This window comes from Lissotriton vulgaris, chromosome 8 (genome assembly GCF_964263255.1).
Source record: "Lissotriton vulgaris chromosome 8, aLisVul1.2, whole genome shotgun sequence".
In the NCBI taxonomy this organism is placed as follows: domain Eukaryota; kingdom Metazoa; phylum Chordata; class Amphibia; order Caudata; family Salamandridae; genus Lissotriton; species Lissotriton vulgaris.
In genome coordinates this window covers 52,798,165-52,822,691 of record NC_141696.1, presented here as the reverse complement: position 1 = coordinate 52,822,691, position 24,527 = coordinate 52,798,165, and the positions used below count along the sequence as shown (strand labels likewise).

At 49.9% G+C, this 24,527-nt stretch overlaps 1 protein-coding gene across 1 annotated transcript in view; it reads left to right on the top strand.

Annotated features, from left to right (window-relative positions):
* The window catches only part of LOC147693361 (transient receptor potential cation channel subfamily M member 2-like), a 1,943,547-nt gene that overhangs the window by 379,341 nt on the left and 1,539,679 nt on the right, over positions 1-24,527 (top strand). The window contains exon 7 of the mRNA XM_086933684.1: positions 17,815-17,876. Within this exon, the coding sequence (XP_086789810.1) occupies positions 17,815-17,876 (62 nt within the window). The remainder of the gene's footprint in view (positions 1-17,814; positions 17,877-24,527) is intronic.

Below are 24,527 nucleotides of genomic sequence, written 5' to 3'. Positions count from 1 at the left end.
GGAGGATGCGGTGGTGGTGGTGGATGGGGTGGTGGTTGTGGTGGATGTGGTGGTGGATGTAGTGGTGGTGGTGGTGGTGGATGCAGTGGTGGTGGAATTGGTGGTGGATGTGGTGGTGGTGGTGGATGTGGCGGTGGTGGATGTGATGGTGGTGGATGTGGTGGTGGATGTGGCGGTGGATGTCATGGTGGATATGGAGGTGATGGTGGATGTGGTGGTGGATGGGGTGGTGGTTGTGGTGGTGGATGTAGTGGTGTTGGGTGTGGTGGTGGTGGTGGATGCGGTGGTGGTGGTGGATGCGGTGGTGTTGGATGTGGTAGTGTTGGATGTGGTGGTGGTGGATGTGGCGGTGGATGTCATGGTGGATGTGGAGGTGATGGTGGATGTGGTGGTGGTGGTGGATGTAGTGGTGATGGTGGATGTGGTGGTGGATGCGGTGGATGTGGTGATGGTGGATGCGGTGGATGCGGTGGTGGTGGTGGTGGATGGGGTGGTGGATGTTGTGGTGGTGGATGCGGTGGTGGTGAATGTGGTGGTGGTGGTGGATGTGGCGGTGGTGGATGTGATGGTGGTGGATGTGGCGGTGGATGTCATGGTGGATGTGGAGGTGATGGTGGATGTGGTGGTGGATGGGGTGGTGGTTGTGGTGGTGGATGTAGTGGTGTTGGGTGTGGTGGTGGTGGTGGATGCGGTGATGGTGGTGGATGCGGTGGTGTTGGATGTGGTAGTGTTGGATGTGGTGGTGGTGGATGTGGCGGTGGATGTCATGGTGGATGTGGAGGTGATGGTGGATGTGGTGGTGGTGGTGGTGGATGTAGTGGTGATGGTGGATGTGGTGGTGGATGCGGTGGATGTGGTGATGGTGGATGCGGTGGTGGTGGTAGATGCGGTGGTGGTGGTGGTGGATGGGGTGGTGGATGTTGTGGTGGATGTAGTGGTGGTGGTGGTGGATGTGGTGGTGGTGGATGCGGTGGTGGTGGAAGTGGTGGTGGATGTGGTGGTGCTGGTGGATGTGGCAGTGGTGGATGTGGTGGTGGTGGATGTGGTGGTGGATGTTGCGGTGGATGTCATGGTGGATGTGGAGGTGATGGTGGATGTGGTGGTGGTGGTGGATGTGGTGGTGATGGTGGATGTGGTGGTGGATGCGGTGGATGTGGTGGTGGATGCGGTGGATGTGGTGGATGCAGTGGATGTGGTGGATGCGGTGGTGGATGCGGTGGTGGTGGTAGTGGTTGTAGTGGATGTGGTGGTGGATGTAGTGGTGGTGGGTGTGGTGGTGGTGGTGGATGCGGTGTGGCGGATGCGGTGGTGGTGGATGTGGTGGTGGTGGATGTCATGGTGGATGTGAAGGTGATGGTGGATGTGGTGGTGGATGCGGTGGTGGATGCGGTGGATGTGGTGGTGGATGCGGTGGTGGTGGTGGATGCGATGGTGATGGTGGATGCGGTGGTGGTGGTGGATGCGGTGGTGGTGGTGGATGGGGTGGTGGTTGTGGTGGATGTGGTGGTGGATGTAGTGGTGGTGGTGGTGGTGGTGGATGCGGTGGTGGTGGAATTGGTGGTGGATGTGGTGGTGGTGGTGGATGTGGCGGTGGTGGATGTGATGGTGGTGGATGTGGTGGTGGATGTGGCGGTGGATGCCATGGTGGATGTGGAGGTGATGGTGGATGTGGTGGTGGATGGGGTGGTGGTTGCGGTGGTGGTGGATGTGGTGGTGGTAGATGTCATGGTGGATGTGGAGGTGATGGTGGATGTGGTGGTGGAAGTGATGGTGGATGTGGTGGTGGTGGTGGTGGATGTGGTGGTGGATGCGGTGGATGTGGTGGATGCGGTGGTGGTGGTGGATGCGGTGGTGGTGGATGTGGTGGATGTGGTGGTGGTAGATGTCATGGTGGATGTGGAGGTGATGGTGGATGTGGTGGTGGAAGTGATGGTGGATGTGGTGGTGGTGGTGGTGGATGTGGTGGTGGATGTGGTGGTGGATGCGGTGGATGTGGTGGTGGTTGCGGTGGTGGTGGTGGATGCGGTGGTGATGGTGGATGCGGTGGTGGTGGTGGATGGGGTGGTGGTTGTGGTGGATGTGGTGGTGGATGTGGTGGTGGTGGTGGATGCGGTGGTGGTGGAATTGGTGGTGGATGTGGTGGTGGTGGTGGATGTGGCGGTGGTGGATGTGATGGTGGTGGATGTGGTGGTGGATGTGGCGGTGGATGTCATGGTGGATGTGGAGGTGATGGTGGATGTGGTGGTGGATGGGGTGGTGGTTGTGGTGGTGGATGTAGTGGTGTTGGGTGTGGTGGTGGTGGTGGATGCGGTGGTGGTGGTGGATGCGGTGGTGTTGGATGTGGTAGTGTTGGATGTGGTGGTGGTGGATGTGGCGGTGGATGTCATGGTGGATGTGGAGGTGATGGTGGATGTGGTGGTGGTGGTGGATGTAGTGGTGATGGTGGATGTGGTGGTGGATGCGGTGGATGTGGTGATGGTGGATGCGGTGGATGCGGTGGTGGTGGTGGTGGATGGGGTGGTGGATGTTGTGGTGGATGTAGTGGTGGTGGTGGTGGTGGTGGATGTGGTGGTGGTGGATGTGGTGGTGGTGGAAGTGGTGGTGGATGTGGTGGTGCTGGTGGATGTGGCAGTGGTGGATGTGGTGGTGGTGGATGTGGTGGTGGATGTTGCGGTGGATGTCATGGTGGATGTGGTGGTGGATGTGGTGGTGGTGGTGGATGTGGTGGTGATGGTGGATGTGGTGGTGGATGTGGTGGTGGATGCGGTGGATGTGGTGGATGCAGTGGATGTGGTGGATGCGGTGGTGGATGCGGTGGTGGTGGTAGCGGTTGTAGTGGATGTGGTGGTGGATGTAGTGGTGGTGGGTGTGGTGGTGGTGGTGGATGTGGTGGTGGCGGATGCGGTGGTGGCGGATGTGGTGGTGGTGGATGTCATGGTGGATGTGAAGGTGATGGTGGATGTGGTGGTGGTGGATGTGATGGTGGATGCGGTGGTGGTGGATGCAGTGGATGTGGTGATGGTGGATGCGGTGGTGGTGGTGGATGCGGTGGTGGTGGTGGTGGTGGATGGGGTGGTGGTTGTGGTGTATGTGGTGGTGGATGTAGTGGTGGTGGGTGTGGTGGTGGTGGATGCGGTGGTGGTGGATGTGTTGGTGGTGGATGTGGTGGTGGTGGAGGTGATGGTGGATGTGGTGGTGGTGGTGGTGGTGGATGTGATGGTGGATGTGGTGGTGATGGTGGATGTGGTGGTGGATGCGGTGGTGGTGGATGCGGTGGTGGATGCGGTGGTGGTGGTGGATGCGGTGGTGGTGGTGGATGGGGTGGTGGTTGTGGTGGTGGATGTGGGGGTGGTGGTGGTGGTGGATGCGGTGGTGGATGCGGTGGTGGTGGAAGTGGTGGTGGATGTGGTGGTGGTGGATGTGGCAGTGGTGGATGTGATGGTGGTGGATGTGGTGAATGTGGTGGTGGATGTGGCGGTGGATGTCATGGTGGATGTGGAGGTGATGGTGGATGTGGTAGTGGTGGTGGATGGGGTGGTGGTTGTGGTGGTGGTGGTGGTGGATGTAGGGGTGGTGGGTGTGGTGGTGGTGGTGGATGCGGTGGTGGTGGATGTGATGGTGGATGTGGTGGTGTATGCGGTGGATGTGGTGGTGGATGCGGTGGATGTGGTGGATGCGGTGGTAGTGGTGGATGGGGTGGTGGTTGTAGTGGATGTGGTGGTGGATGTAGTGGTGGTGGGTGTGGCGGTGGTGGTGGATGCGGTGGTGGTGGATGCGGTGGTGGTGGATGTGGTGGTGGTGGATGTCATGGTGGATGTGGAGGTGATGGTGGATGTGGTGGTGGTGGATGTGATGGTGGATGTGGTGGTGATGGTGGTGGTGATGGATGCGGTGGATGTGGTGATGGTGCCCAAAAGGTGCTCGTGAGTTTCCGGTTGGTTATGTGTAAGGAAATAACCATATGTGTCTTCCTACCTATCATATCACCAGAGACAAAAATAAGTCACCCAGTAATAAAACATTCTGCAAAAAGTGAAACAGATCCTTAAAATCCATATTCTTAGTCACCATGTCAAGTGAATAGGCATAAAAATCCGATAGTACAAAATCCATACACTGACCTGTACGTACTCCCATTAATAAATTCTGCCAATACAAAATATAATTGTATCTCCATAAATTCCTCTTAATCCCACTGAAAGTTAAATGGTAATCACAAAATCAAATATTCAAAAACCTCTCATGTGGCGATAATTCCAGGCCACATGGTCCCGTGGCGTGAGCTTGAAATCAAATGCCCAGTCTCAGTAAAGCTACTATTCAAAAAGTCAGTTTGTTCCTTCGTTAACAAATGTTTATAACGTAAGACACTGTAATCTCTATTCTTTAATTAAATACGGTAAAACTGGCAAATAAGCACAGTCTCCGTGATATTACACTCCCACACCGTCAATACATCTGCTGCTACGGATTTTAGTGTTACGTAGCAGCATACTTGCAAGTTAGCGTATAATCTCTATTTTCTAGTTGCACACGGTAAAACTGGCACGTAAAGCCCAGTCTCCGTGATATTCCAGCCCACACCATATTAGATCTTCTGCCATTGTTTTAAATATTGCGGAGCAGCATGCTTGCAAGTTAACGTATAAAGCAAAAGGCAAATTAGCAGAAAACCTAGGCAAGTAAAGCCAAGTCTCCGTAATGTTACACCCCTAAAACAGCATTAAATCTGCTCCTACTGTTTATTGGTGCAACATGAAAGAAAAGTCTTTGATGACATCGTACTGCAAATAAAAAAAAACTGCGCTGTTCCTGCAGTTTTCAATCAGGTCATTGATTTTGATGACATCGTACTGCAAAAAAAAAAAATGCGCTGTTCCTGCAGTTTTTAATCAGGTCATTGATGAACACGGTAAAACTGGCACGTAAAGCCCAGTCTCCGTGATATTCCAGCCCACACCGTATTTAGATCTATCTGCCAATAAAACAAGCATTGGCCGCGTGGCAGTAAAGCCGCGCGGCTGTGAAAGCGAGATCTGCAACAATAAAACACGTTAAGCAGTAGACTCTAAATGCTAACAAGAGACTTCCTTAAACTAGAACAAGACTATGAACGGCCAGTAGGACTGAATGATCGTGTACACCCACCATATCTGCTAACATTGTGCCTTTCCGTCCCACATCGTGAGCATTTCAGTGGGGAACCAGACATGGCGCTGAGATGAGTGGGACCCGGGGTGTGTGCTTCGCACCGGCGGAGCCTGAAATAGACAGAAACAAACAAGACGCACACGGATGCTGCACTGAGAAAATTATTCTCAGATGTTTTACACTTCAAAAGCACATGTGCAGTGGTCGGAAAGCTGCTCATTTGCACTCGATGCAGAGTCAATTAACAGAAATTAAAACAGAATATCGTTCGCCTCTCCAAGTTAATTAAGTAAAAAAGTTAAATTAAAAATACAACCATCACCACAGCCACGCCGTGAACTAAAGAAATACATGTGGGCACCAGTCTTGCTGTGGGGAGGGGGGAAGGGGGAGGAGAAACGAGAGACACGGCCAATGGAGAGACTAACCTGTGCAATGACTGGCAATAAGCACTGGTAAACAGACAGAACAAGGAAGAGGGAAAGAAAGGATGGAGGCTGACGGGCCAAAAGAAGGAAAGGAAAGAACGAAAGAAGAAAGGGAGCAGGGTGAACAGGGCACGCTGAGGGCGAGGGAGGCGAGGGAGGGAGGAGAAATGCGAGAAACGTGTGAAGCAGGGGGCGGGGGTAGCGGATACCTTTGAAGTGACTTCAAAGGCTTGTTGGCACAGCGCACGCTGGGGGATGACTGTGGGAGGGGGGCTGGTGTCTGTGCATGCGCTTTTTATGGCAATGCGCATGCGCATTGAGCGAGCTTTCACGGGCACTGCAAGAAATCGCCTGAGAATCGCCTGATCTCGGTAAGCTCTGTTTAAGCCACTTTATATCGAGCTCCCGCTCTCAATGCGCATGCGCATTGAGATAGGTCGCTCGACCTAAAAACGCAGCAGGCGTCGCTTAAATGAGGTCCTGAACCCAATGCCAAGGCAACACTTCAAAACAGAAGGATTGCTCTGCCCTTGCAGCTTACAATCTTAAAGCCGTACTTTAACAACAGGCCTGTCATGGGCCATGGCAAAGGAAGAGAAACTGATAGATTTTCGTTTTTTTGTACACACTTAATGTCGTTATATAACCATGTAAAGTGCCAGCCCAAACATAACCAACATTTCGGATGGCTGGCTGCACCTGTACGGCCCCACCGGACCAGAGATCCAGGGAGGGGCAAGTGCCCCCCCTTGCCCCCTCCTGCGGACGCCCATGGCTCGGAGCCGCATTTAAAAGAGGCAGATGGTTGACATGTCATATCTCTTAGCTTGTTTTAATGTTCTTTTGGAACCTTTGTATTATGACAAATGCGGCTGCTTGGAGACTGCAATTAAAAGTCTTTGCATAATGTAGCCTCCGCTCTTGTAATGAAATACTGTTGTAATGTAATGTAATGATGTCTTGTAAAGCGCATGAATCACCCCACATGGGGTATCTCCTCGCTGTAGACCGCTGAGGGAACCCGTCCTGGCTTTCCCTGTGAGATGGTCCCTACTGGGTATCTCCAAGGTGAAACCAGGCATCCCCGGCGTACGTGGTTGGCCGTTGTGGAGATGAGGCAAGCTAATGCACAGAGTTGCCGAGTGCGATTCCTGGTTAGAGTAGGCACCGAGGCGAGAATTATCAAGTCCGCTGACCCTGGTCCGGGACCCTGCCGCGTCACGGATTTGAACCCTGGTCCCCGGCCGTCCTCTGCTTCCGGGTCAGCTGCCTCTAACCAGTGAGCCACACCACTCCATTATTACTTATGTCCCTGAGGGGCTAATACTATGCATGGATAGCCAGAATGTTGCAAACAACATCCACAGTATGTCATAGATGGACACCATTATGTAGGGAAATCCAGCATGTTACCAGAAATACCCACAGAAAAATCTTGTGGACGGGCTGCTGTTTTGCAGGGAAGTCCAGAATGTTGCCAAGATTGATGGGCGATTATGACGCTGTGATAGCCAACATGTGGCCATGTATGTCCTTAGTATTTGATGTATGAACCACTATTATTCAGGGATACCCAACAGGTGATAAGAATACCCACAAATATGTGACTGGTGAGCCATTTTTATGCAGGGATGGCCACATTTATATTACCTGTAATGTATTGAGCATTGTGTCCATTAGCCACCATTTTGGCATGGATAGCAACAGTTATATTCAGAATATCCCCAATATATCAAGAATGGTCACTATTTTTAGACACTTCCTGCACTTGGCCACTGGTGCTCAATCTTGCTGTCAGTCATATATATGCAAATTAATGTTTACATACAGACACAAATACATGCAGGCAGATTCATAAACATACCCGTGACAGAGCCACAGGTCCTTATCTGGATGTGAGTCATACTTCCTGTCTCCAAAGGAAGAAGGACGGCTTTCTTTTGTCTCTGCCAGGTCTTTTAGTCCCTAACCAATGAGAAGATGGATATGTCTGGATGTGGAACCTCCTCCTTTCCTGCATTCCCTGATTCCACCGCTGCTCTGACCTTGCTTCTAATAAGGGCAAGGGTCCAATGGTGGACAAGTCCCAACATAGCTGACTTGTTGTATTGTGCCTATGTGAGAGGAGTGCTACCCAGTGCACCCTTGACACATCATGCTGCCACAGAAGCCCCCATCCACTATAAGCATGTTACATCTTTCAGCTGTAGGCAAACATTACGGTGAGATAGTTTGTTTTCATGTAAAAGCTGCACCGTGATGAGCAAGTAGTCTATGGTAGAGGCAACGTGTTGGTGGGGCAAATCCATAGACATTCCTGTAGACCATTTCCACTTCACGATCGCCATCCAAACAGAACAACTAAATTCGCAACAGGTTCCCAAATGTTTTCGACCTGCGGCTCCCTTGACCCATTGGACATTGCCCATGGCTCCCCACTGTTACTTTTTTGGAGGGTGTGGTGGATGTAAGCTTGGCCTTGGAAGTAGTTGCATTTTTCTTCCTGAAAACAATTGAGATGAAGGTATTATAATCTTATATGCAGGGTCTTTGGTATTACTAAAGCGGCACCTCTAATAAAATATTCCTAGTTACACGTCTTTGCTCATGCCTTTATTAGAGTACCCTCTCAAACTTTTTTATCCCACTTAAAGTGCTAGATAGCACCCCTAATGCATGTAAGCCCCATTGCCGAAGTGTTTCTGCGCTTGAAGAATATTTGCATGCACTTCCATTTCTATCCAGGTCATACGTGCCACACGTGGGTTCTTGGCTCACTGTGCCACTGGAATCAAGCTATCCTGGCTGATAAGGGGTGAAACTCCAAAACTGGTCCTAGGATGCTTGTTTCCGGTCCAGGGAGGACCTGGCTTGGCAGTTCGGGCTGGACTGTTCCCATGAGGCACAGGGTCAAGACTGATTACAACCAGGTCTAAACTGGGGTGGCATGGTGAGCAAAAGAATGATGGATTTAATCCAGATATCTTGACTGGGGGGTGCATTTTTTGATTTGTTCTGCATTCCGTCCATCAATTGTGTGTCTTTTGCTAACAAACCTGTCTCAGCAGGGTGACTCTCGATTTTTTAATTATTAGAGGGAACAGGGGTCCTAAGGAGTCGCAATAGAAAAGTGAGTAAATCTATAAACCACAATAAGTACTATAGTTCAGCTTCCAAGCCCAGCCGGGCGAGGAATATTTTATTTTAGAGATAACAAGAATTTAGTTGACCTGAAGAGGGTCACATAAGAACATTTAGATAGGGCACAATCCTGTACCTATCCCGAAAAATAGAAAAAACATAGAATAAGAGAAGAAAGTAAGTCAAGAAAGAGGTTTAACAGACACGAAAAGTTTTTTGGAGCCAGTTGTCGCTTGCGAATTAATAATCAATCCCCGCAAGTCTCGACATACAGTGTATACAGATTGATATGTACAGTGAGTTTCATGCAACACTGTTTTTTAAGCGTCCCGTCCACGTCTCGATTTTTTAAACCACATACAGCTTTATTTTTGCTGTCTCCTCCCAAAAATTGCCTCCAAATCAATGCACATAAAATAAATTCCTCTGATTTCTTTTTTTTTTAAAACATCCCCCTTTCTTGCTTCCAAATGTTGGCATTATGCTCAAGGTGAGAGCAGGCCTATCTGGAAATGTGTGTGTGCTGAAAGAAACGTGTACTGGAAGTACCTATGATTATCCAGTATTTGGGTGTCTTTCATAGATTCACATGCCTGAATCATTCCCCGTCGCCGAGACGGGAGCCTCCGGTACATAAAAAAGTAATGTCCTAAGGACATACATAGAGAATATAGGTCGAAGGGCCTCCCCTTTGGGGCCTTTCCACGTCCTTATGTAAAAAGGACCGAACTCTCATCGTTAGCCAATCAGCTCCGACCTCCCTCTAGAACCTTCCCGGGAGGAGCCTCAGTCCCTCAGATTTTCTACCGCACGTTGTGCTAGGGAGTCTCCAACCTGAGCTCTTCAGGTTTTTCTTGCTTCGAAGTCTCAAACTTCGCTGGAAGTACTCTTTGTACAAACAGGATACATATCCTATCTTCGACTACTGTCTCCCATGTCGGAATCCAATAAGAAGGCTTCATCCATGGCGGACTCGCAAAAGAAAGCCCTTCTCAGGGCCTGTTCCTCCTGCGGCAAGCAGCGGATTCAAGCGGAGGACAAGCACGATCTGTGCTTATATTGCCTGTACCCTGACCACGTCCCTGACAAGTGTAGGGTGTGTAGAGCCTTCCCAAAGAAGACTGTTAAGGAAAGAGAGGCTCGCCTTCTCGAATGGCTCGACAGGCTTAAGGTCCGAGACACTCTGGAATCTTCCGAGGGTAGTGTCTCCGTGACCTCCAAAGTCTCCAAGAAGAGACCCAGGGTGCAGTCCCCTGGAGAGACAGACACTCCTCCTAAGAAGGCGCACAAGAAACCTTCGGAGGCACGTTCCACCACCTCCTCCGTGTCTGTTAAGGACGGCCAGAGGTTCAAGAAACCCGCTCCATCTACTAAGCGGACCACCTCGGTCTCGACCACTGTGTCGACCACTACGGCCTCATCGCCTTCCGCGGCGGCCACAACGACCACCGCTGCGTCCTCAGGCGCACCGGTCTCCTCGACCATTCCTCCGAAGCCTTCGTCCAAGACTAATTCCGGACCATCGCCACTGTCTGCGTCATCGTCACCTAAGAGGTCTAAATCTAAAGGTACGCCTTCGCCGAAGACATCTCATACCGAAGGATCGTCACCTAAACGGTCGAGGTCAAGTTCAAAGGGTCCGCCTTCACCCAAGAAATCTCAAGTCGAAGGCTCTTCCACCAGTAAGACGGCGATTCACCTATCCCCGCAGAATTTGATGCCATCGACACTAACGGAGGCGTTCAAGTCACCGACACACACGGCGGGCGCGCCATCTTCACGCACGTCGTCGGAAGAGACCCCGGCGCCATCTTGGAAAGAATCTAGATTGGTCGAAGTCTCCATTCACTCGATTCCAACTTCCTCGGCTCCCCCAACAGTAGAGTTGGCACCCGAGCAAGAGCAGGTGACACTGCAGAGTGATGAGTCCGACGAGGAAAACCAGAACGTTCACGAGGACCGGGACGAAGTTATGTATCAGGAACGCTCCATGAACGTCAACACGGAGAACACCCCGATGATCTGTTTGCCCCTGTCTCTGGTCAACGATTTGCGCTCCCTGGTGCAGGACTATAAACAACGGTTCCCGGATGCCGACAGCGGAACCCAGGTGCCGGTCACCCAAGCGCAACCGTCGGCCTCGCGCCCTTCCGCTCTCCAGGCCCGTCCTCGGAACCAACCCCAGCCTCGCACTCGGCCCCAGCCTCAGGTGGAGGACCCCTCGGAAAGCGAGGAGGAGGAGACGGACTTGGAGGAAGGCGAAGTGCAAGACGTTGACTCGGACCACGGAGACGACGATGCCGATGCTGCGTCATCACACCATTCGTCTACCCCGGCATCCCCGCGTCCGCGCCAATCTGAGACGGCGGACGTTGGGGGTTTCCACAAACTGGTGGACAGGGCAGCAAAGAGGTTTCACATGGCGGTGGAATCCACGGAAACGGAATGCTTCCTCCATGATTTCAAGGAGCACAGCCAGAAATTGGCCAAGTCTATTCCACTTATAGACTTTCTGTGGGAACAGGGCAAGAAGCTGATGCTTACGCCTGCCTCGGTGCCTGCGGTGGTTCCGCGCCTAGACAAAAAATATAAGGCCCCGATCACCGCGCCAGCCTGCCTGACCGGCCACCCCAAACCGGACTCGGTTGTGACTCAGGCGGCCCAAAAGCAATCCCGCAACCCCTCCTCGCCGCTGTCCGCACCCCCTGACAAGGAAGGAAGGAAACTGGACACCATAGGCAAACGGTTCTCTACCACGTCCGCCATGACCATCAAGGTGGCGAATTCCATAGCCCTACTTGGGCGCTACAACCGCCAGCTATGGGAAGACATAGCCCCCTATCTGCAAGGTCTGCCATCCACGGTCCAGGACGAAGTGAAAGCTCTCCTAGCGGAAGGACAAAACTCCGCGGCGGAAATCATCGACTGCGCCATCGACGAAGCCATGGCGGGATTCCGCCAGTTGGCCTGGGCTGCCGTGCTCCGCCCCCAAGGCTGGCTCAAAGCAACGTCCTTTCGACAAGAGGTCCAATCCAAGGTGCTGGACATGCCGTTCGATGGTCAATTTCTCTTTGGGGAGAAGATAGACGAAGCACTCCAGGCCATCAAGAAAGATACCGATACGGCGAGGGCTCTGGGCTCCCTCCAGTCCCGGAACCAGTCCTTTCGGGGGGGCCGCTCCAGAGGTCAGTACTCCTACAGAGGTTCCTACCAAAATCGGTCGTCTTACTCCTACGGCAACAGGAACCAGCCCCAGCACAAACAACAGACCCCACAGTCGTCCTATGGGAGGTCGTCCTTCAGAGGCAAATCCGCCAAGAAGGGCACTGGCGGCCGCCAGTGACCATTTACTCCAGCCAGTCCCACCACCGTCTCAATCCTTTCGAATTGGGGGAAAACTGACCCACTTCCTCCAAAATTGGCGAAAAATCACTACGGATCGGTGGGTACTACAAATAATTCAATTTGGACATTCCCTCGAAATGGTCAACACCCCTCCCACCACTCCTCCGCTGAAGCGTGCTCACAAACACCTGCACCTCCTTCTCAGGGAAGTATCCGCCATGTTGGTCAAAGGAGCCATCGAAAGAGTCCCAGAGTCCCAGAAAGGGAAGGGTTTTTATTCCCACTTCTTCCTAGTCCAACAGAAAGGGGACAAATGGAGGCCGATCTTAGACCTCCGGGCGCTCAACGCCTTCCTGCGGAGTCAATCCTTCCGGATGGTCACAATCCAGGAGATCCTGGGGGCGCTGGAAAGAGGAGACTCGATGGTCTCCCTGGACTTACAGGACGCCTACTACCATATCCCCATCCTCATACGGCACAGGAGGTACCTACGGTTCGAAATAGCAGGCAGACATTACCAGTTCAAGGTCTTGCCATTCGGCCTCAAATCTGCGCCACGTATCTTCACGAAGTGCTTGGCGCCGGTGGCGGCCTTCCTGCGACAAAGGGGTCACCAGGTATTCCCCTACCTGGACGACTGGCTGGTGAAGGCGCCTTCCCCGGAGGGCGCGACTGCTTCCTCCAACGCCTGCAGCGCTCTTTTTCAACAGCTGGGTCTGACGATCAACCTCAAAAAATCCTGCACTTCTCCATCAACGAGGATCACCTTCCTAGGGGCTACCTTGGACACGAAGCGCGCAAAGGCTTTCCCCTCGGAGGACAGGACCAACAAAATACTGTCTCTGGCCGCGGCTGTGGCCAAGAAGTCTCGCATCAAAGTCCGGACATTCACCTCCTTGCTAGGGATGATGTCCTCCTGCATTCTCCTCATACCACACTGCAGGCTCCGCATGCGTCCCCTGCAGGAGGCGCTGGCGAGACAATGGAAACAGAGTTCCGGCTCCTTCGAGGACATTATCACAATCACACCGGCCATCACAAAGGCCCTTCTGTGGTGGAGAAACCGGACACACCTGACGGCCGGCTTGCAGTTCCTCCTGCCGCCGGCACCTCTGGTCATCACGACAGATGCCTCACTGGAAGGCTGGGGCGCGGTTCTGTTGGACCTTCGAGTCAGCGGCAAATGGGACGCCCAAGAGAAACAACTACACATCAACCTCTTGGAACTGAGGGCAGTGTATCTGGCTCTGCAGGCATTCCTGCCACGTATCGGAACTTCCCCAGTGCTCGTCAAAACGGACAACACCACGACGATGCACTACCTGAACAAACAAGGGGGAACGCGATCTCTCTCTCTCTCAAGAGAATCGCAAAAAATCTGGAACTGGTTGGTGGCACACAGGCTCTCCCTCAAAGCGGAGTACGTTCCCGGGAAGGACAACACTATCGCGGACGCCCTCAGCAGACAGACCTCTCTCTCCCACGAATGGGAGCTGCACGGCGACACGGTGGCCCACGTCTTCTCGCAATGGGGGACCCCGAGGATCGATCTCTTCGCGACGGCAGGGAACGCCAAATGCCCAAGCTACGCAAGCTGGCATCCCCAACGGGGGTCGCTGGGAAATGCTTTTTCCATCGGCTGGTTCAGCGTGTTTGCGTACGCTTTTCCTCCGTTCCCGATGATACCGAGGCTCCTCCGGAAGATGAAGACGGAGCCGTGCACCCTGATCCTGATTGCTCCGTACTGGCCGAGACAACACTGGTTCTCGGACCTGCTTCGCCTTTCCATCAAGCCCCCGATTCACCTGCGACAACACCCGAACCTCTTATCGATGTCCGGAGGCCAGGTACACCACCCGAACCTCCGTTCGCTCAAATTATCGGCCTGGCTCCTGAGCACCGAGAGTTCGGAGACCTAGAGATCCCGCAGGACTGCAGGGCCGTTCTAGCCAAAGCGAGGGCGGGCAGCACGAACAAGACCTACTCGCTGAAGTGGAAGAGGTTCTGCTTGTGGTGTTCGGAACAAGGCTTACACCCTCTCCGGGTCACCCCAGTACAGCTGCTACCGTACCTCCTCCACCTGGCTCAATCGGGGCTGGCTCACGCCTCCATTAAGGTTCATCTGGCTGCGATTTCTAGATTCACCAGGACCTCATCTGGACCTTCCCTATGGTCCAGTCGACTGATAAAGCAATTTCTGAAAGGGCTCTACAGATCCTTTCCGAGGCCTCGGAAAGTCCCTCCGACCTGGCAATTGAACTTGGTGCTCAACCAACTAATGAAACACCCTTTCGAGCCCATACACCGGGCCACTCTCAAACATCTCTCATGTAAGACGGCACTCCTGCTCGCCCTGACATCGGCCAGACGAGTCAGTGAACTTCAAGCGCTGTCTACTCAGGAACCGTATCTCCAATTCAGGCACGACCGAGTGGTACTCAGGCCCAACCCTAAATTCATTCCTAAAGTGCCGTCAGACTTTCATCTGAACGAACCAATTGTCCTCAAGTCATTTTTTGCGAACCCTTCCACAGCGGCAGAAAGGGCGCTGCATTCCTTGGACCTTAAAAGGTGTCTCAAATTCTACTTGGACAGGACCAAAGAGGTCAGGAAGTCTTCTCAACTCTTTGTAGCCTACAGCAACCCGCGCATGGGTTTGCCCTTGACAAAACAGAGCATCTCCCGCTGGATTTCTTCAGCGATTGCTTTCTGCCATGATCAGGCCGGACGGCCTTTGACGGACCGAGTGGCTGCCCACTCTACCAGAGCGATGTCAACGTCAGCGGCGCTCTTCGCTGGAGTGACGATCCTGGACATCTGCCGAGCGGCGACCTGGAAGTCCCCGCACACCTTTTCCAGGCACTACTGCCTGGACATCGAACTGCAGAAGGACGCTGCAGTGGGACAAGCGGTGCTGCGCCATCTCTTCCAATAAGGTGAGCCTTACCTCGTCCCGCCATCCAGGTATGCACATTCTTCATGGGTTTTTTCTTTTCTGCTATATGCATGAATGTATATTGCCATGTTTCTCTCACGTTGTCTGTAATTTATGCAGGCCTGCCGGTTGTGAGAATGTGCTTTACCACTATGCATGTATAACTGCTGGCTACTCTGATTCAGGCATGTGAATCTATGAAAGACACCCAAATACTGGATAAGAAATGCGTTACTTACCTGTAACAGCAGTTATCCAGTATTGGTGTCTTTCATAGATTCACATGCAACCCTCCCGCCTCCCCGGTAAGGACTCACGTACCTCTATGTCTACATTGCGACACCCTATCTGGGTGCGTACGAAAATCTGAGGGACTGAGGCTCCTCCCGGGAAGGTTCTAGAGGGAGGTCGGAGCTGATTGGCTAACGATGAGAGTTCGGTCCTTTTTACATAAGGACGTGGAAAGGCCCCAAAGGGGAGGCCCTTCGGCCTATATTCTCTATGTATGTCCTTAGGACATTACTTTTTTATGTACCGGAGGCTCCCGTCTCGGCGACGGGGAATGATTCAGGCATGTGAATCTATGAAAGACACCAATACTGGATAACTGCTGTTACAGGTAAGTAACGCATTTCTTCAAGTACAAATGTCTACATAATAATACTTAGGGGCAGATTAGGATGTCAGTCGGAAAGGCTCCGAACGGGATTCAGAGTCTCTGAATCCGATTCGGAACCAATGTTTCCGACCGAATTGGATACATTTCCGACCAACCAATACGATGTAGGGAAACTATTCAGGCAGTCTGATTCGGTTCAGATCGGCATTCTGACAGCCTTAGTTGTTCGGAGTTGAATCGTACATCTAAATGGACACGGTTTCCGACCAAACGATTACAATGGCCGATTCTGACAGCCGTTACGAATCGGTTTGCCCGTCACAAAACGGCTGTCGGAATCTGCCTTTGGGGGCACCCTTTCACCCATAGGCTTCCGGTTGGGGCCCATGGGGGTACTCATGGATCCCCTCTTTGCAACCATGCACACTGTAGGAGACACCATGAGGTGACGCCACAGGGTGCAAGGTTTTCCCCAACCACCCCTTTTTTCAATGTTATGTTATGTTAAATTGGTCTTCTATAGCGCACGGCTACTCCGATATAGTGTCCCAGCGCTTTTATTGGCAACAAGAAATACACAAACACAACACAGTGAAAAAAAAAAACAAAGCAGTAAGAATAAAGACAGATCCATCAGTAGAAAAAGAGCGCACTAACGGGCAAAGAGCCATGCTTTGAGGCCTTTCCTAAAAGTCCATGGGGGTCTGTGTTCTCGTTGGGAACACTGGTTCCCATTGAAGTCAATGCGAGTCCGACCGAACGAGTTGGGAAGCATCGTAATCGGTCGGTCGGACTCACAGAACCCGATTCAGTCGGAAACCATTCCAAAACTGATTTGGTCAGAAGAGTTTCCGACGACATCATAATTGGGCTCATAGTGTGTTTAATAGAAAGGACAACTGTACTTTTATGATAACTTGCGTTGCTGTAAAATGCATTTGGGAAAAAAACAAAACTATTGACAAGTTTAAGAAAATATATCAGGCATCTTTCACTTACCTCGGGAATGTTGGAACGTGGGGATCCAGTGTAATATAGAGGTAATCTCCCTCGACATGCCATCAATAACCTCAGAATAACCTCAGATCTCTCCCTAGGGCTTACAGTAAAAGTGGGTTTAGGTCTCTGTGAACATTTTTGTGTAATTTCTGAGCCTAACTTTCTTAGTCAATTTTTCTTTGTTAAAACCAGTTGAGTGGATGCTTACGTGATAGGTGCCAAGTTTGTTAATTAATTGTTAAGCTTCTGGAGGGGGGTGGGATGCAAGTTTTCTAATGAAGTCTGATAATGAGGTGGCTCCTCTTTATATTGTGGTGAGAGATACTGCACAGCAGTTGCCTCATTCAAGCGGAGATTAAACCTCAGATCTCTGAGTGATGGATCAGGTGAGCCTCACCATTCTTGAGAAGATTGCATTCTTTCTTTCAGCCTTTTTGCGATATATTGTCGTACCTTACTGTAGATTGAGGCACTGAGAGTAGCCATGCAGTGTCCCTTTACCAGTATTAATATTTCTCTCTTTTCAAGGGAAAGCACAACTGCACTTGTGTTATATTTGTTGGGTGTGCCGGATGTTGCAGTCCGTCTGAAGCTGTGTCTGTGTGCTAGCTGAGTTACAAGTTGACACATGCTAATGCTACCCCGTTAGATATTTTCATGTAGGTTGCAGACCCTTGTCTGTCATTGGCTTTGGTGTTTAAAGTTCCTGATAAATTATGAAGGAACGCTTTGAGATGCAATATTTATTTTAAAAAAAGCTTTCATGTCAGTGTACAGTTCAATTTACCCAGTTTGATATTTGATCTGGTCTCAGCATAATGCTTATCTATACCTGAAACCAACACTGACTTCCCATAGTGACTGTTTTAAAACCCAACCTACTCAGTTTAAATGGCAAGTCCATCATTACGTTCTCTGTCTTTGCATCTATCCTCAGTGTAAGTAGAACAAAAGCTAGCTGACTTAAAGCATACCAGCAGGTATGAAGGACAGTGCTCAGGTACAGACAGGGCTGCATTTGTATCTAGGCTTAGAAATTATTTTCTCTTTATGCCATTCAAGGAAGATGTAATATAGGTCTGGGGTAAGTGAGGCAATTTTTTTTTCAGGGAGTTATGTCATGCAATCAATTTTCTGAAGTTGGTCTCATGTTTGATTTTAGTGTGAATCCAAATGTGTGTATTTGTCTTCTGCAGGAATGACCATCAACATCCCACTTGTGCGTGTGGTATTAGACGGAGAGGAGAGCACCCTAAAAGTGAGTATTACAGGCGCAAGATGCTCCCTGTGCTTTTATAATTAACACAATATGCACTCAAATGACAATACTTGTGGAAAATCAAAGCACTGAGGGCATTCAATATAACTTCATATTAATAATATGTTCTCCATTGTCTGCTGTAGTTAGTTTATTTGGTCACTTTATGACCATAAAACAAATTTTACATAAAACAATAAATAGAATACATTATATAAAAAAAAACATCCAGAGAGTTTTTATTTACAACAAATATTGAATTCAAATTGTTCTCCAACCAATGCCAAAATAATACCTGTCTGGGTTACTATTATTGGTATGCATCTGTATCCATGACCAAAGTTGATTTAGAAAAAAAAGACAGTACAGCTTCCACGGGTACTTTAACAGAATTTCTGCAAATAATCAGTCTTTAGTACGTTTAAAAAATGTATCACTCATTACAGTGCAGGTGCTTAGATGCAACAAAAACCATAACAGCAATGATCAACAATTAATGTTTCTCATTTAATGCTATAAGCATACATTAAAACCGGATACTTTTAGAGAGAAGAAAGACCTGCAACTTCCCAAAATTTCTAAAACAATAAATGATACTTCTCCAGTATTGGGGTATCTTTCATAGATTCACATGCCTGAATCATTCCCCGTCGCCGAGGTGGGAGTCCCACGGTAAATAAAAAAGCAGTGCCAAAAGCACTTTGTAGTAGTACGCCCTAGAAAAGGCCTGAGGCCTAAATTATAGTAGCCTATCTACCTCATTATGCTAAAAAGACCAAAGTCTTTGCTCCATCCAATCAGCTTACAGCACCCTCTAGAACCCTCTCTGCAGAGCCAGTTCTCCTCAGATTTTCACCGCACGTCGTGTGGAAGGGAGTCTCTGTCATGCACGCACCTTTGTCTCGGAAGTGTCCTGGAGTCACGCTGCTAGGCACCCTGATTTCCCCCGTCACCCTCCGGGATCCAGGAATACACACTGAGCCCCAAATAGTAACAAGGGGGAACAGAGGGCAACAAAACAAGTGTAGGAAGGGAAAGAAACAACACTCCACAATCTTCTTTGTTTCAGAGGAGGGTCTATCTTCTGAGACAGGTTCTGTATGAAAAGATAACAAAAAGAAGAGTGAAAACTAACCCCCCCATTATCGTGTTATTCCCAAGGTATGTGATGAAAGGCAAAGCAATGGTACCTTCTAGACAGTGGAGGGAAATGAAACAGAAAGAAGGTAGATAACTCTGGAACATCAATAGCAGTCTGTCTATGTGTTGTCCAACACAAGATAAATCTAATTACAAGAGAGTGATATGAGTAATGTTCAACCACCACTGTAACAAAGGAATCTCTCTATCCCTAACACTCACCACTGGTTCTGAATCCGAACGCTGTATAACAATATTCAAACTTCACCAAGAAGGGTAAAGTTATAATCAAATAAACACCACTCCGAATGCGATATACGAAACGTGGCATATAAATCAGGCAAGCATTAAACATGCGACTTTGCAAAGCCCCGATATATTTACAAAGCGGGGCAAACAAAAATAGTATAAGGAACGAAAAGCAGAGTAACAGCCCGGAACCAAGCCGCTTCACAGGACTTAAGATATGAGGCACAGGAATCACGGACACAGGAAAAGACGAACGCCTACCCCAACGGCCCGCTAGCTCCTCGGACGCCTTCACCGTGACCCGGAACGAGAACTGGACACAGCTAGCTAACACGAAGCACTTCCTGGTTCTTGGGGGAGGTTTAAGTCTCGTGTCACTTACTTCTGCGCATGTGCGAACACTGCACATGCGCTACAGACTCTGTACATGCAATTGCCAATCATTGCCAACCGCGTTTCCCTAGCAGTAGGCTGATTTACGGCTCTAAGTAATTAAAAAGGTTTTATAGTGCATCACGGTCCTCCGCGCACATGACAGGCATGACAGTCTCCCTGAGTCTTCACTCAGTTTTTTCTTCAGAGCTTCAGGATGTCTGACAAGAAGGCCTTGTTTAGACCTTGTAGAACCTGCGAGAAGAAGAGGGTCCATGTTGATGACCAGCATAAGGACTGTATTTATTGCCTTTATCCCAAACATGAGGCAAAAAATTGTAAGATCTGCCGTACCTTCCCTTCTAGGACCTTAAGGGATAGGGAGACCAGAGTCCTTTTGTGGCTAAAATCCTCTTCCACGGATGATGATGACAGAGCCTCTACCTCTAGCAAGAGGGAGAGGTCTCAAGAGGATAAGGCAAGTGAGGGGAGAAAACATGCGAAAACCTCCCACTCCACTTCAGGCTCTTCACAGAGATCTCAACATTCTGTCTCTGGAGCCTCAGCGACCAACGATTCCTCAAAGAAAACTGTGAGTAAGAGCTCTGCTGTCTCCTCACCAGTGACTACTATTTCTACTTCAACCTCCTCTTCCACGGCTATGATTCCCTCCTCTTCCACGGCTATGATTTCCACTACATCTATCACTTCGCCTATTGTGTCTACAAAGATTTGTATTGTGGCTAAAAGAACTCTCGTAGACGGCTCATCGACGAAGACATCATCGACACTGAAGCCTTCGTCGTCTAAAAAGAGCCCGTCGACGAAGTCATCGACGCCACCGTCGATGACGGTCTCGTCGACGAAGAAAGCATCGACGACGAATCCATCGACGGCTGCTCCTTCGACGACGAGCCCGTCGACAGCTGCTCCGTCGACGACAAGCCCGACGGCAATTCCATCGACAACGATTCCTTCGTCGTCGACCTCCTCGTTGATAAACCTCCCGTCGACGACGGCATCTTTTCAGCTGGCAGCTGCACCTTTGTCACCGGTGCCATCAAAACTGATGGATTCAGCTTTAGTGAAGCCTATTACTGGGAATCAGGCTTTTTGCACGCCACTTTCAACGAAGACCTATCCAACTCGTATCCTACAAGAGGCAACAAGGTTCTTATATGTCTTATGCCCTCCCATCTTCTAGAATCCTACTCCGATGAGGAAGAAGATGACTTTGAGGATGATGATAATGAAGGAGCTTTTGTTGTGGCGTGTCACCCATCTGATCTCATTATCAAGTGTCAAGATGATGATGAAGACGACGCTTACTCTGAGCATTACTACCAGGAGGACATTATAGTACCTCATTCTTTGGAACATCAACGGCCTAAGATCTCAGAAGTCACTCATTTACCGCCTACCCTGATACAGGACTTACAGGCTATGCTGGCAGATTATAAACAACGCTTTCCGACACAAATGCCTCAGCCTATTACTCCTGTTCCTCCACCTCCAATTCCACCGCTTTCTTCAGTCGTGGAACCTCCTCAACCTGAGTTGCCTCCACGAACCCCGGACACATCATCAGAGGAGGAAGTAGAGGAAGGAAAATTGCCTAACGCACCTTCATCAGACCCAAGGGATGATTACGTTATCCTCATGCCATCCGTCCCCGACTCCTCAGCCTTCAGATTCGCCACCTGAAGATGTAGGTGGGTTCCACAATCTGATGCAGAGAGCAACAAACAGATTTAAACTCCCGGTGACGGTGGAGCAAACGGAGTGCTTTCTTCATGATTTTAAAGAAGAAACCAGGAAGGTGTCTAGAGCCATTCCTATCATTGATTACATTTGGAAAGAGGGCCTCAAGGTAATGAAAAACCCCGCTTCTGTACCTGCTGTGGTGCCAAGAATTGAGAAGAAATACCGTGCCCCACTCAGTAGTCCGGCGTGCCTTATTGGTCATCCACGTCCGGATTCGGTAATCTCTCAGGCTGCACAACAAAGGTCGAAAAACCCGGCTACCCCTATTTCTACACCACCTGATAAAGAGGGGCGATGTTTAGACCTTATTGCAAAAAAGTTTTCCACCATGGCTGCGGCCTCCATCAGAGCGGCGAATTCTTTGGCGATCATAGGGCGCTATGATCGCCAAATGTGGTCCGAAATGGCTGGTTTCATAGAGCTGATTCCAGAGGACAAGAGGCAGGAAGCGTGAAAAATATTATTGGAAGGAGAGCACGCAGCTGCGGAATCCATCGACTGCGCATTAGATATTGCAAACACAAATTTCAGACAGCTGGCAGGAGCGGCTGTTTTAAGACGTCAAGTGTGGTTGAAGGCCACTACCTTTCGTCCAGAGGTCCAATTGAAAGTACTTGACATGGCATATGACGGAGAGTCTCTCTTTGGGAAACATGTCGACGAAACTCTCCAAGCAATTAAAACAGATACGGATACTGCAAAATCACTGGGGTCATTGCAGTACAAAAGAGGATCATTCAGAGGCGCGAGAGGACACGGTTATTCGTCCAGAGGAAATTATTATCAGCAAGGCAGGCAATACCAGCAGCAATAACGCCAGAACTATCAATCCTCGTATCGCCAATCTGGATCGTCTGGTTTCTCTCTCCAAGGAGGAAGAAAGCGCACAAACAATCAGGGGCGAGACACTCACAAGAAACAGTGAGGTCAATTGGGTGTCAACTTCAATCCCCTACCTTCCCGTGGGCGCGAAGATATCTGCCTTCCAACAACAATGGCATCAAATAACAACAGATCAGTGGGTGTTAGACCTGGTCCAACATGGTCACACCCTGGAGTTCATCACCAAACCTCCAACAACTCCGCCCAGGGGTCCCCCTCCCCCTCATCTTCACTTATTGATCAAGGAAGTTCAAGCAATGCTTCTCAGAACGCTGTAGAGAAGGTTCCAATCCATCAGAGAAGGACAGGTTTCTATTCCTGTTTTTTCCTCATAAAGAAGAAATCAGGGGAATGGCGACCGATCCTAGACCTACGCAATCTGAACAGATATCTCAAGAAGCAGGGATTCCGAATGGTCACTCTCTCGGACATTCTCAACTGCCTCAACAAATAAGATTACATGGTTTCTTTGGACATGGAAGATGCATACTTCCACATCCCAATCCACCATAAGCATCGAAAATACCTCCGTTTTACTGTGGCTGGCGCCCACTATCAGTTCAAAGTCCTTCCATTTGCCCTCAAGTCGGCCCCAAGGATTTTTACAAAGTGCCTGGCTCCTGTAGCAGCAGCTCTTCGATCAGCAAAGGTACAGGTCTTCCCGTACTTGGACGACTGGCTAGTCAAAGGTCCATCAAAGATCAAAGTAAAGTCCGACATTACAATATGCCGCAATCTCTTTGCATTGCTAGGCCTCACAATCAACAAAAGCAAATCTCAATTGATTCCGAAGCAGAACCTACTGTTCCTAGGAGCTTGTCTGGACACAGTAGGATGCAAGGCATTCTTGTCTCGAGAGAGACAACTCCGACTACAGGCTTTGGCCATAAAACTGTCAAGAAAAAGGTCACTTTCAGTTCGCCTATTTGCATCACTTCTGAGGATGTGCTCTTCGGCCATCAAACTCATTCCATTAGCACGTCTAAAGATGCGGCCTTTATATCGTCAATGGCAACAAGCAACAGGCTCTTTCGAGGACACCATCACAGTCACCAACAGGATGGTGCATGCTCTTCAATGGTGGACACAGCTTAGCAATCTGGAGCAAGGGCTCACATTCTTGCAAACTCCTCCGGATTTCATTCTGACGACAGATGCTTCCATGGAGGGCTGGGGAGGTCATATCCAGGACTTACAGGTACAAGGAAAATGGTCTCAACCGCACGAAAAATGCCACATCTACAGTCTAGAGTTGAAAGCCATTTTTCTTTCTCTTCAAGCGTACCTCCCCAGGATAACAGGATCCTCAGTCCTGGTCAGAACGGACAACACTACCAGCATGTTTTATATAAACAAGCACGGGGGAACGAGATCAGCAACATTGTCCAGAGAAGCCCAAGAGCTATGGCAATGGTTAACAATTCACAACATAACTTTCAAGGCAGAACACGTCAGAGGTCTATACAACACCTTAGCAGACAAACTGAGCTGGTCCTCGTCGAATTGCCATGAGTGGGAACTGCACAACAACCAATTGAACAAGGTGTTTCAGAGATGGGGCAAGCCGATGTTGGACTTATTTGCAACCCAACAGAACAAGAAATGCCGGTATTACGCCAGCAGGTACCCTCAACAGGGATCATGGGGGAATGCCCTGTCCATGCGATGGTCAGGGCTTTATGCTTACGCCTTTCCTCCGATCCCTTTGATTCCTAGAGTGGTACGTAAGATGAAGTTGGAGAGTTGCCGCCTTCTCCTAATTGCTCCCAGGTGGCCTCGCCAGTATTGGTTTCAGGAGCTCATGCTACTCTCACAGGAGCCACCAACCAGGCTGTTGGTAACCCCAACGCTACTGTCACGCAACGAGGGTCAGATACTTCACCCAGACCCTCAATCGCTGAATTTGCACGCATGGCTCCTAACTTCCTAGAATTTGAACCTCTCCAAATTCCTCAAGACTGAAGAGACATTCTTAAGCAAGCAAGATCCCAGAGTACATTAAAAACGTATCGTCTCAAATGGAAGCGCTTCTGCGCTTGGTGCATCTCAAACGCTTTACACCCTATAGAGGCGCCAGCAGAGTAAATACTGCCTTATTTATTGCATTTGGCGTGATCTGGTCTTTCTTTTTCTTCAATAAAGGTCCTTTTAGTGGCCTTATCCAGATACAGGAAAATGGCTAACACTCTATCGCTCTGCTCTTCATCGTTAATTAAACAAGGGGCTTATCCTCCAGTAAAGCCT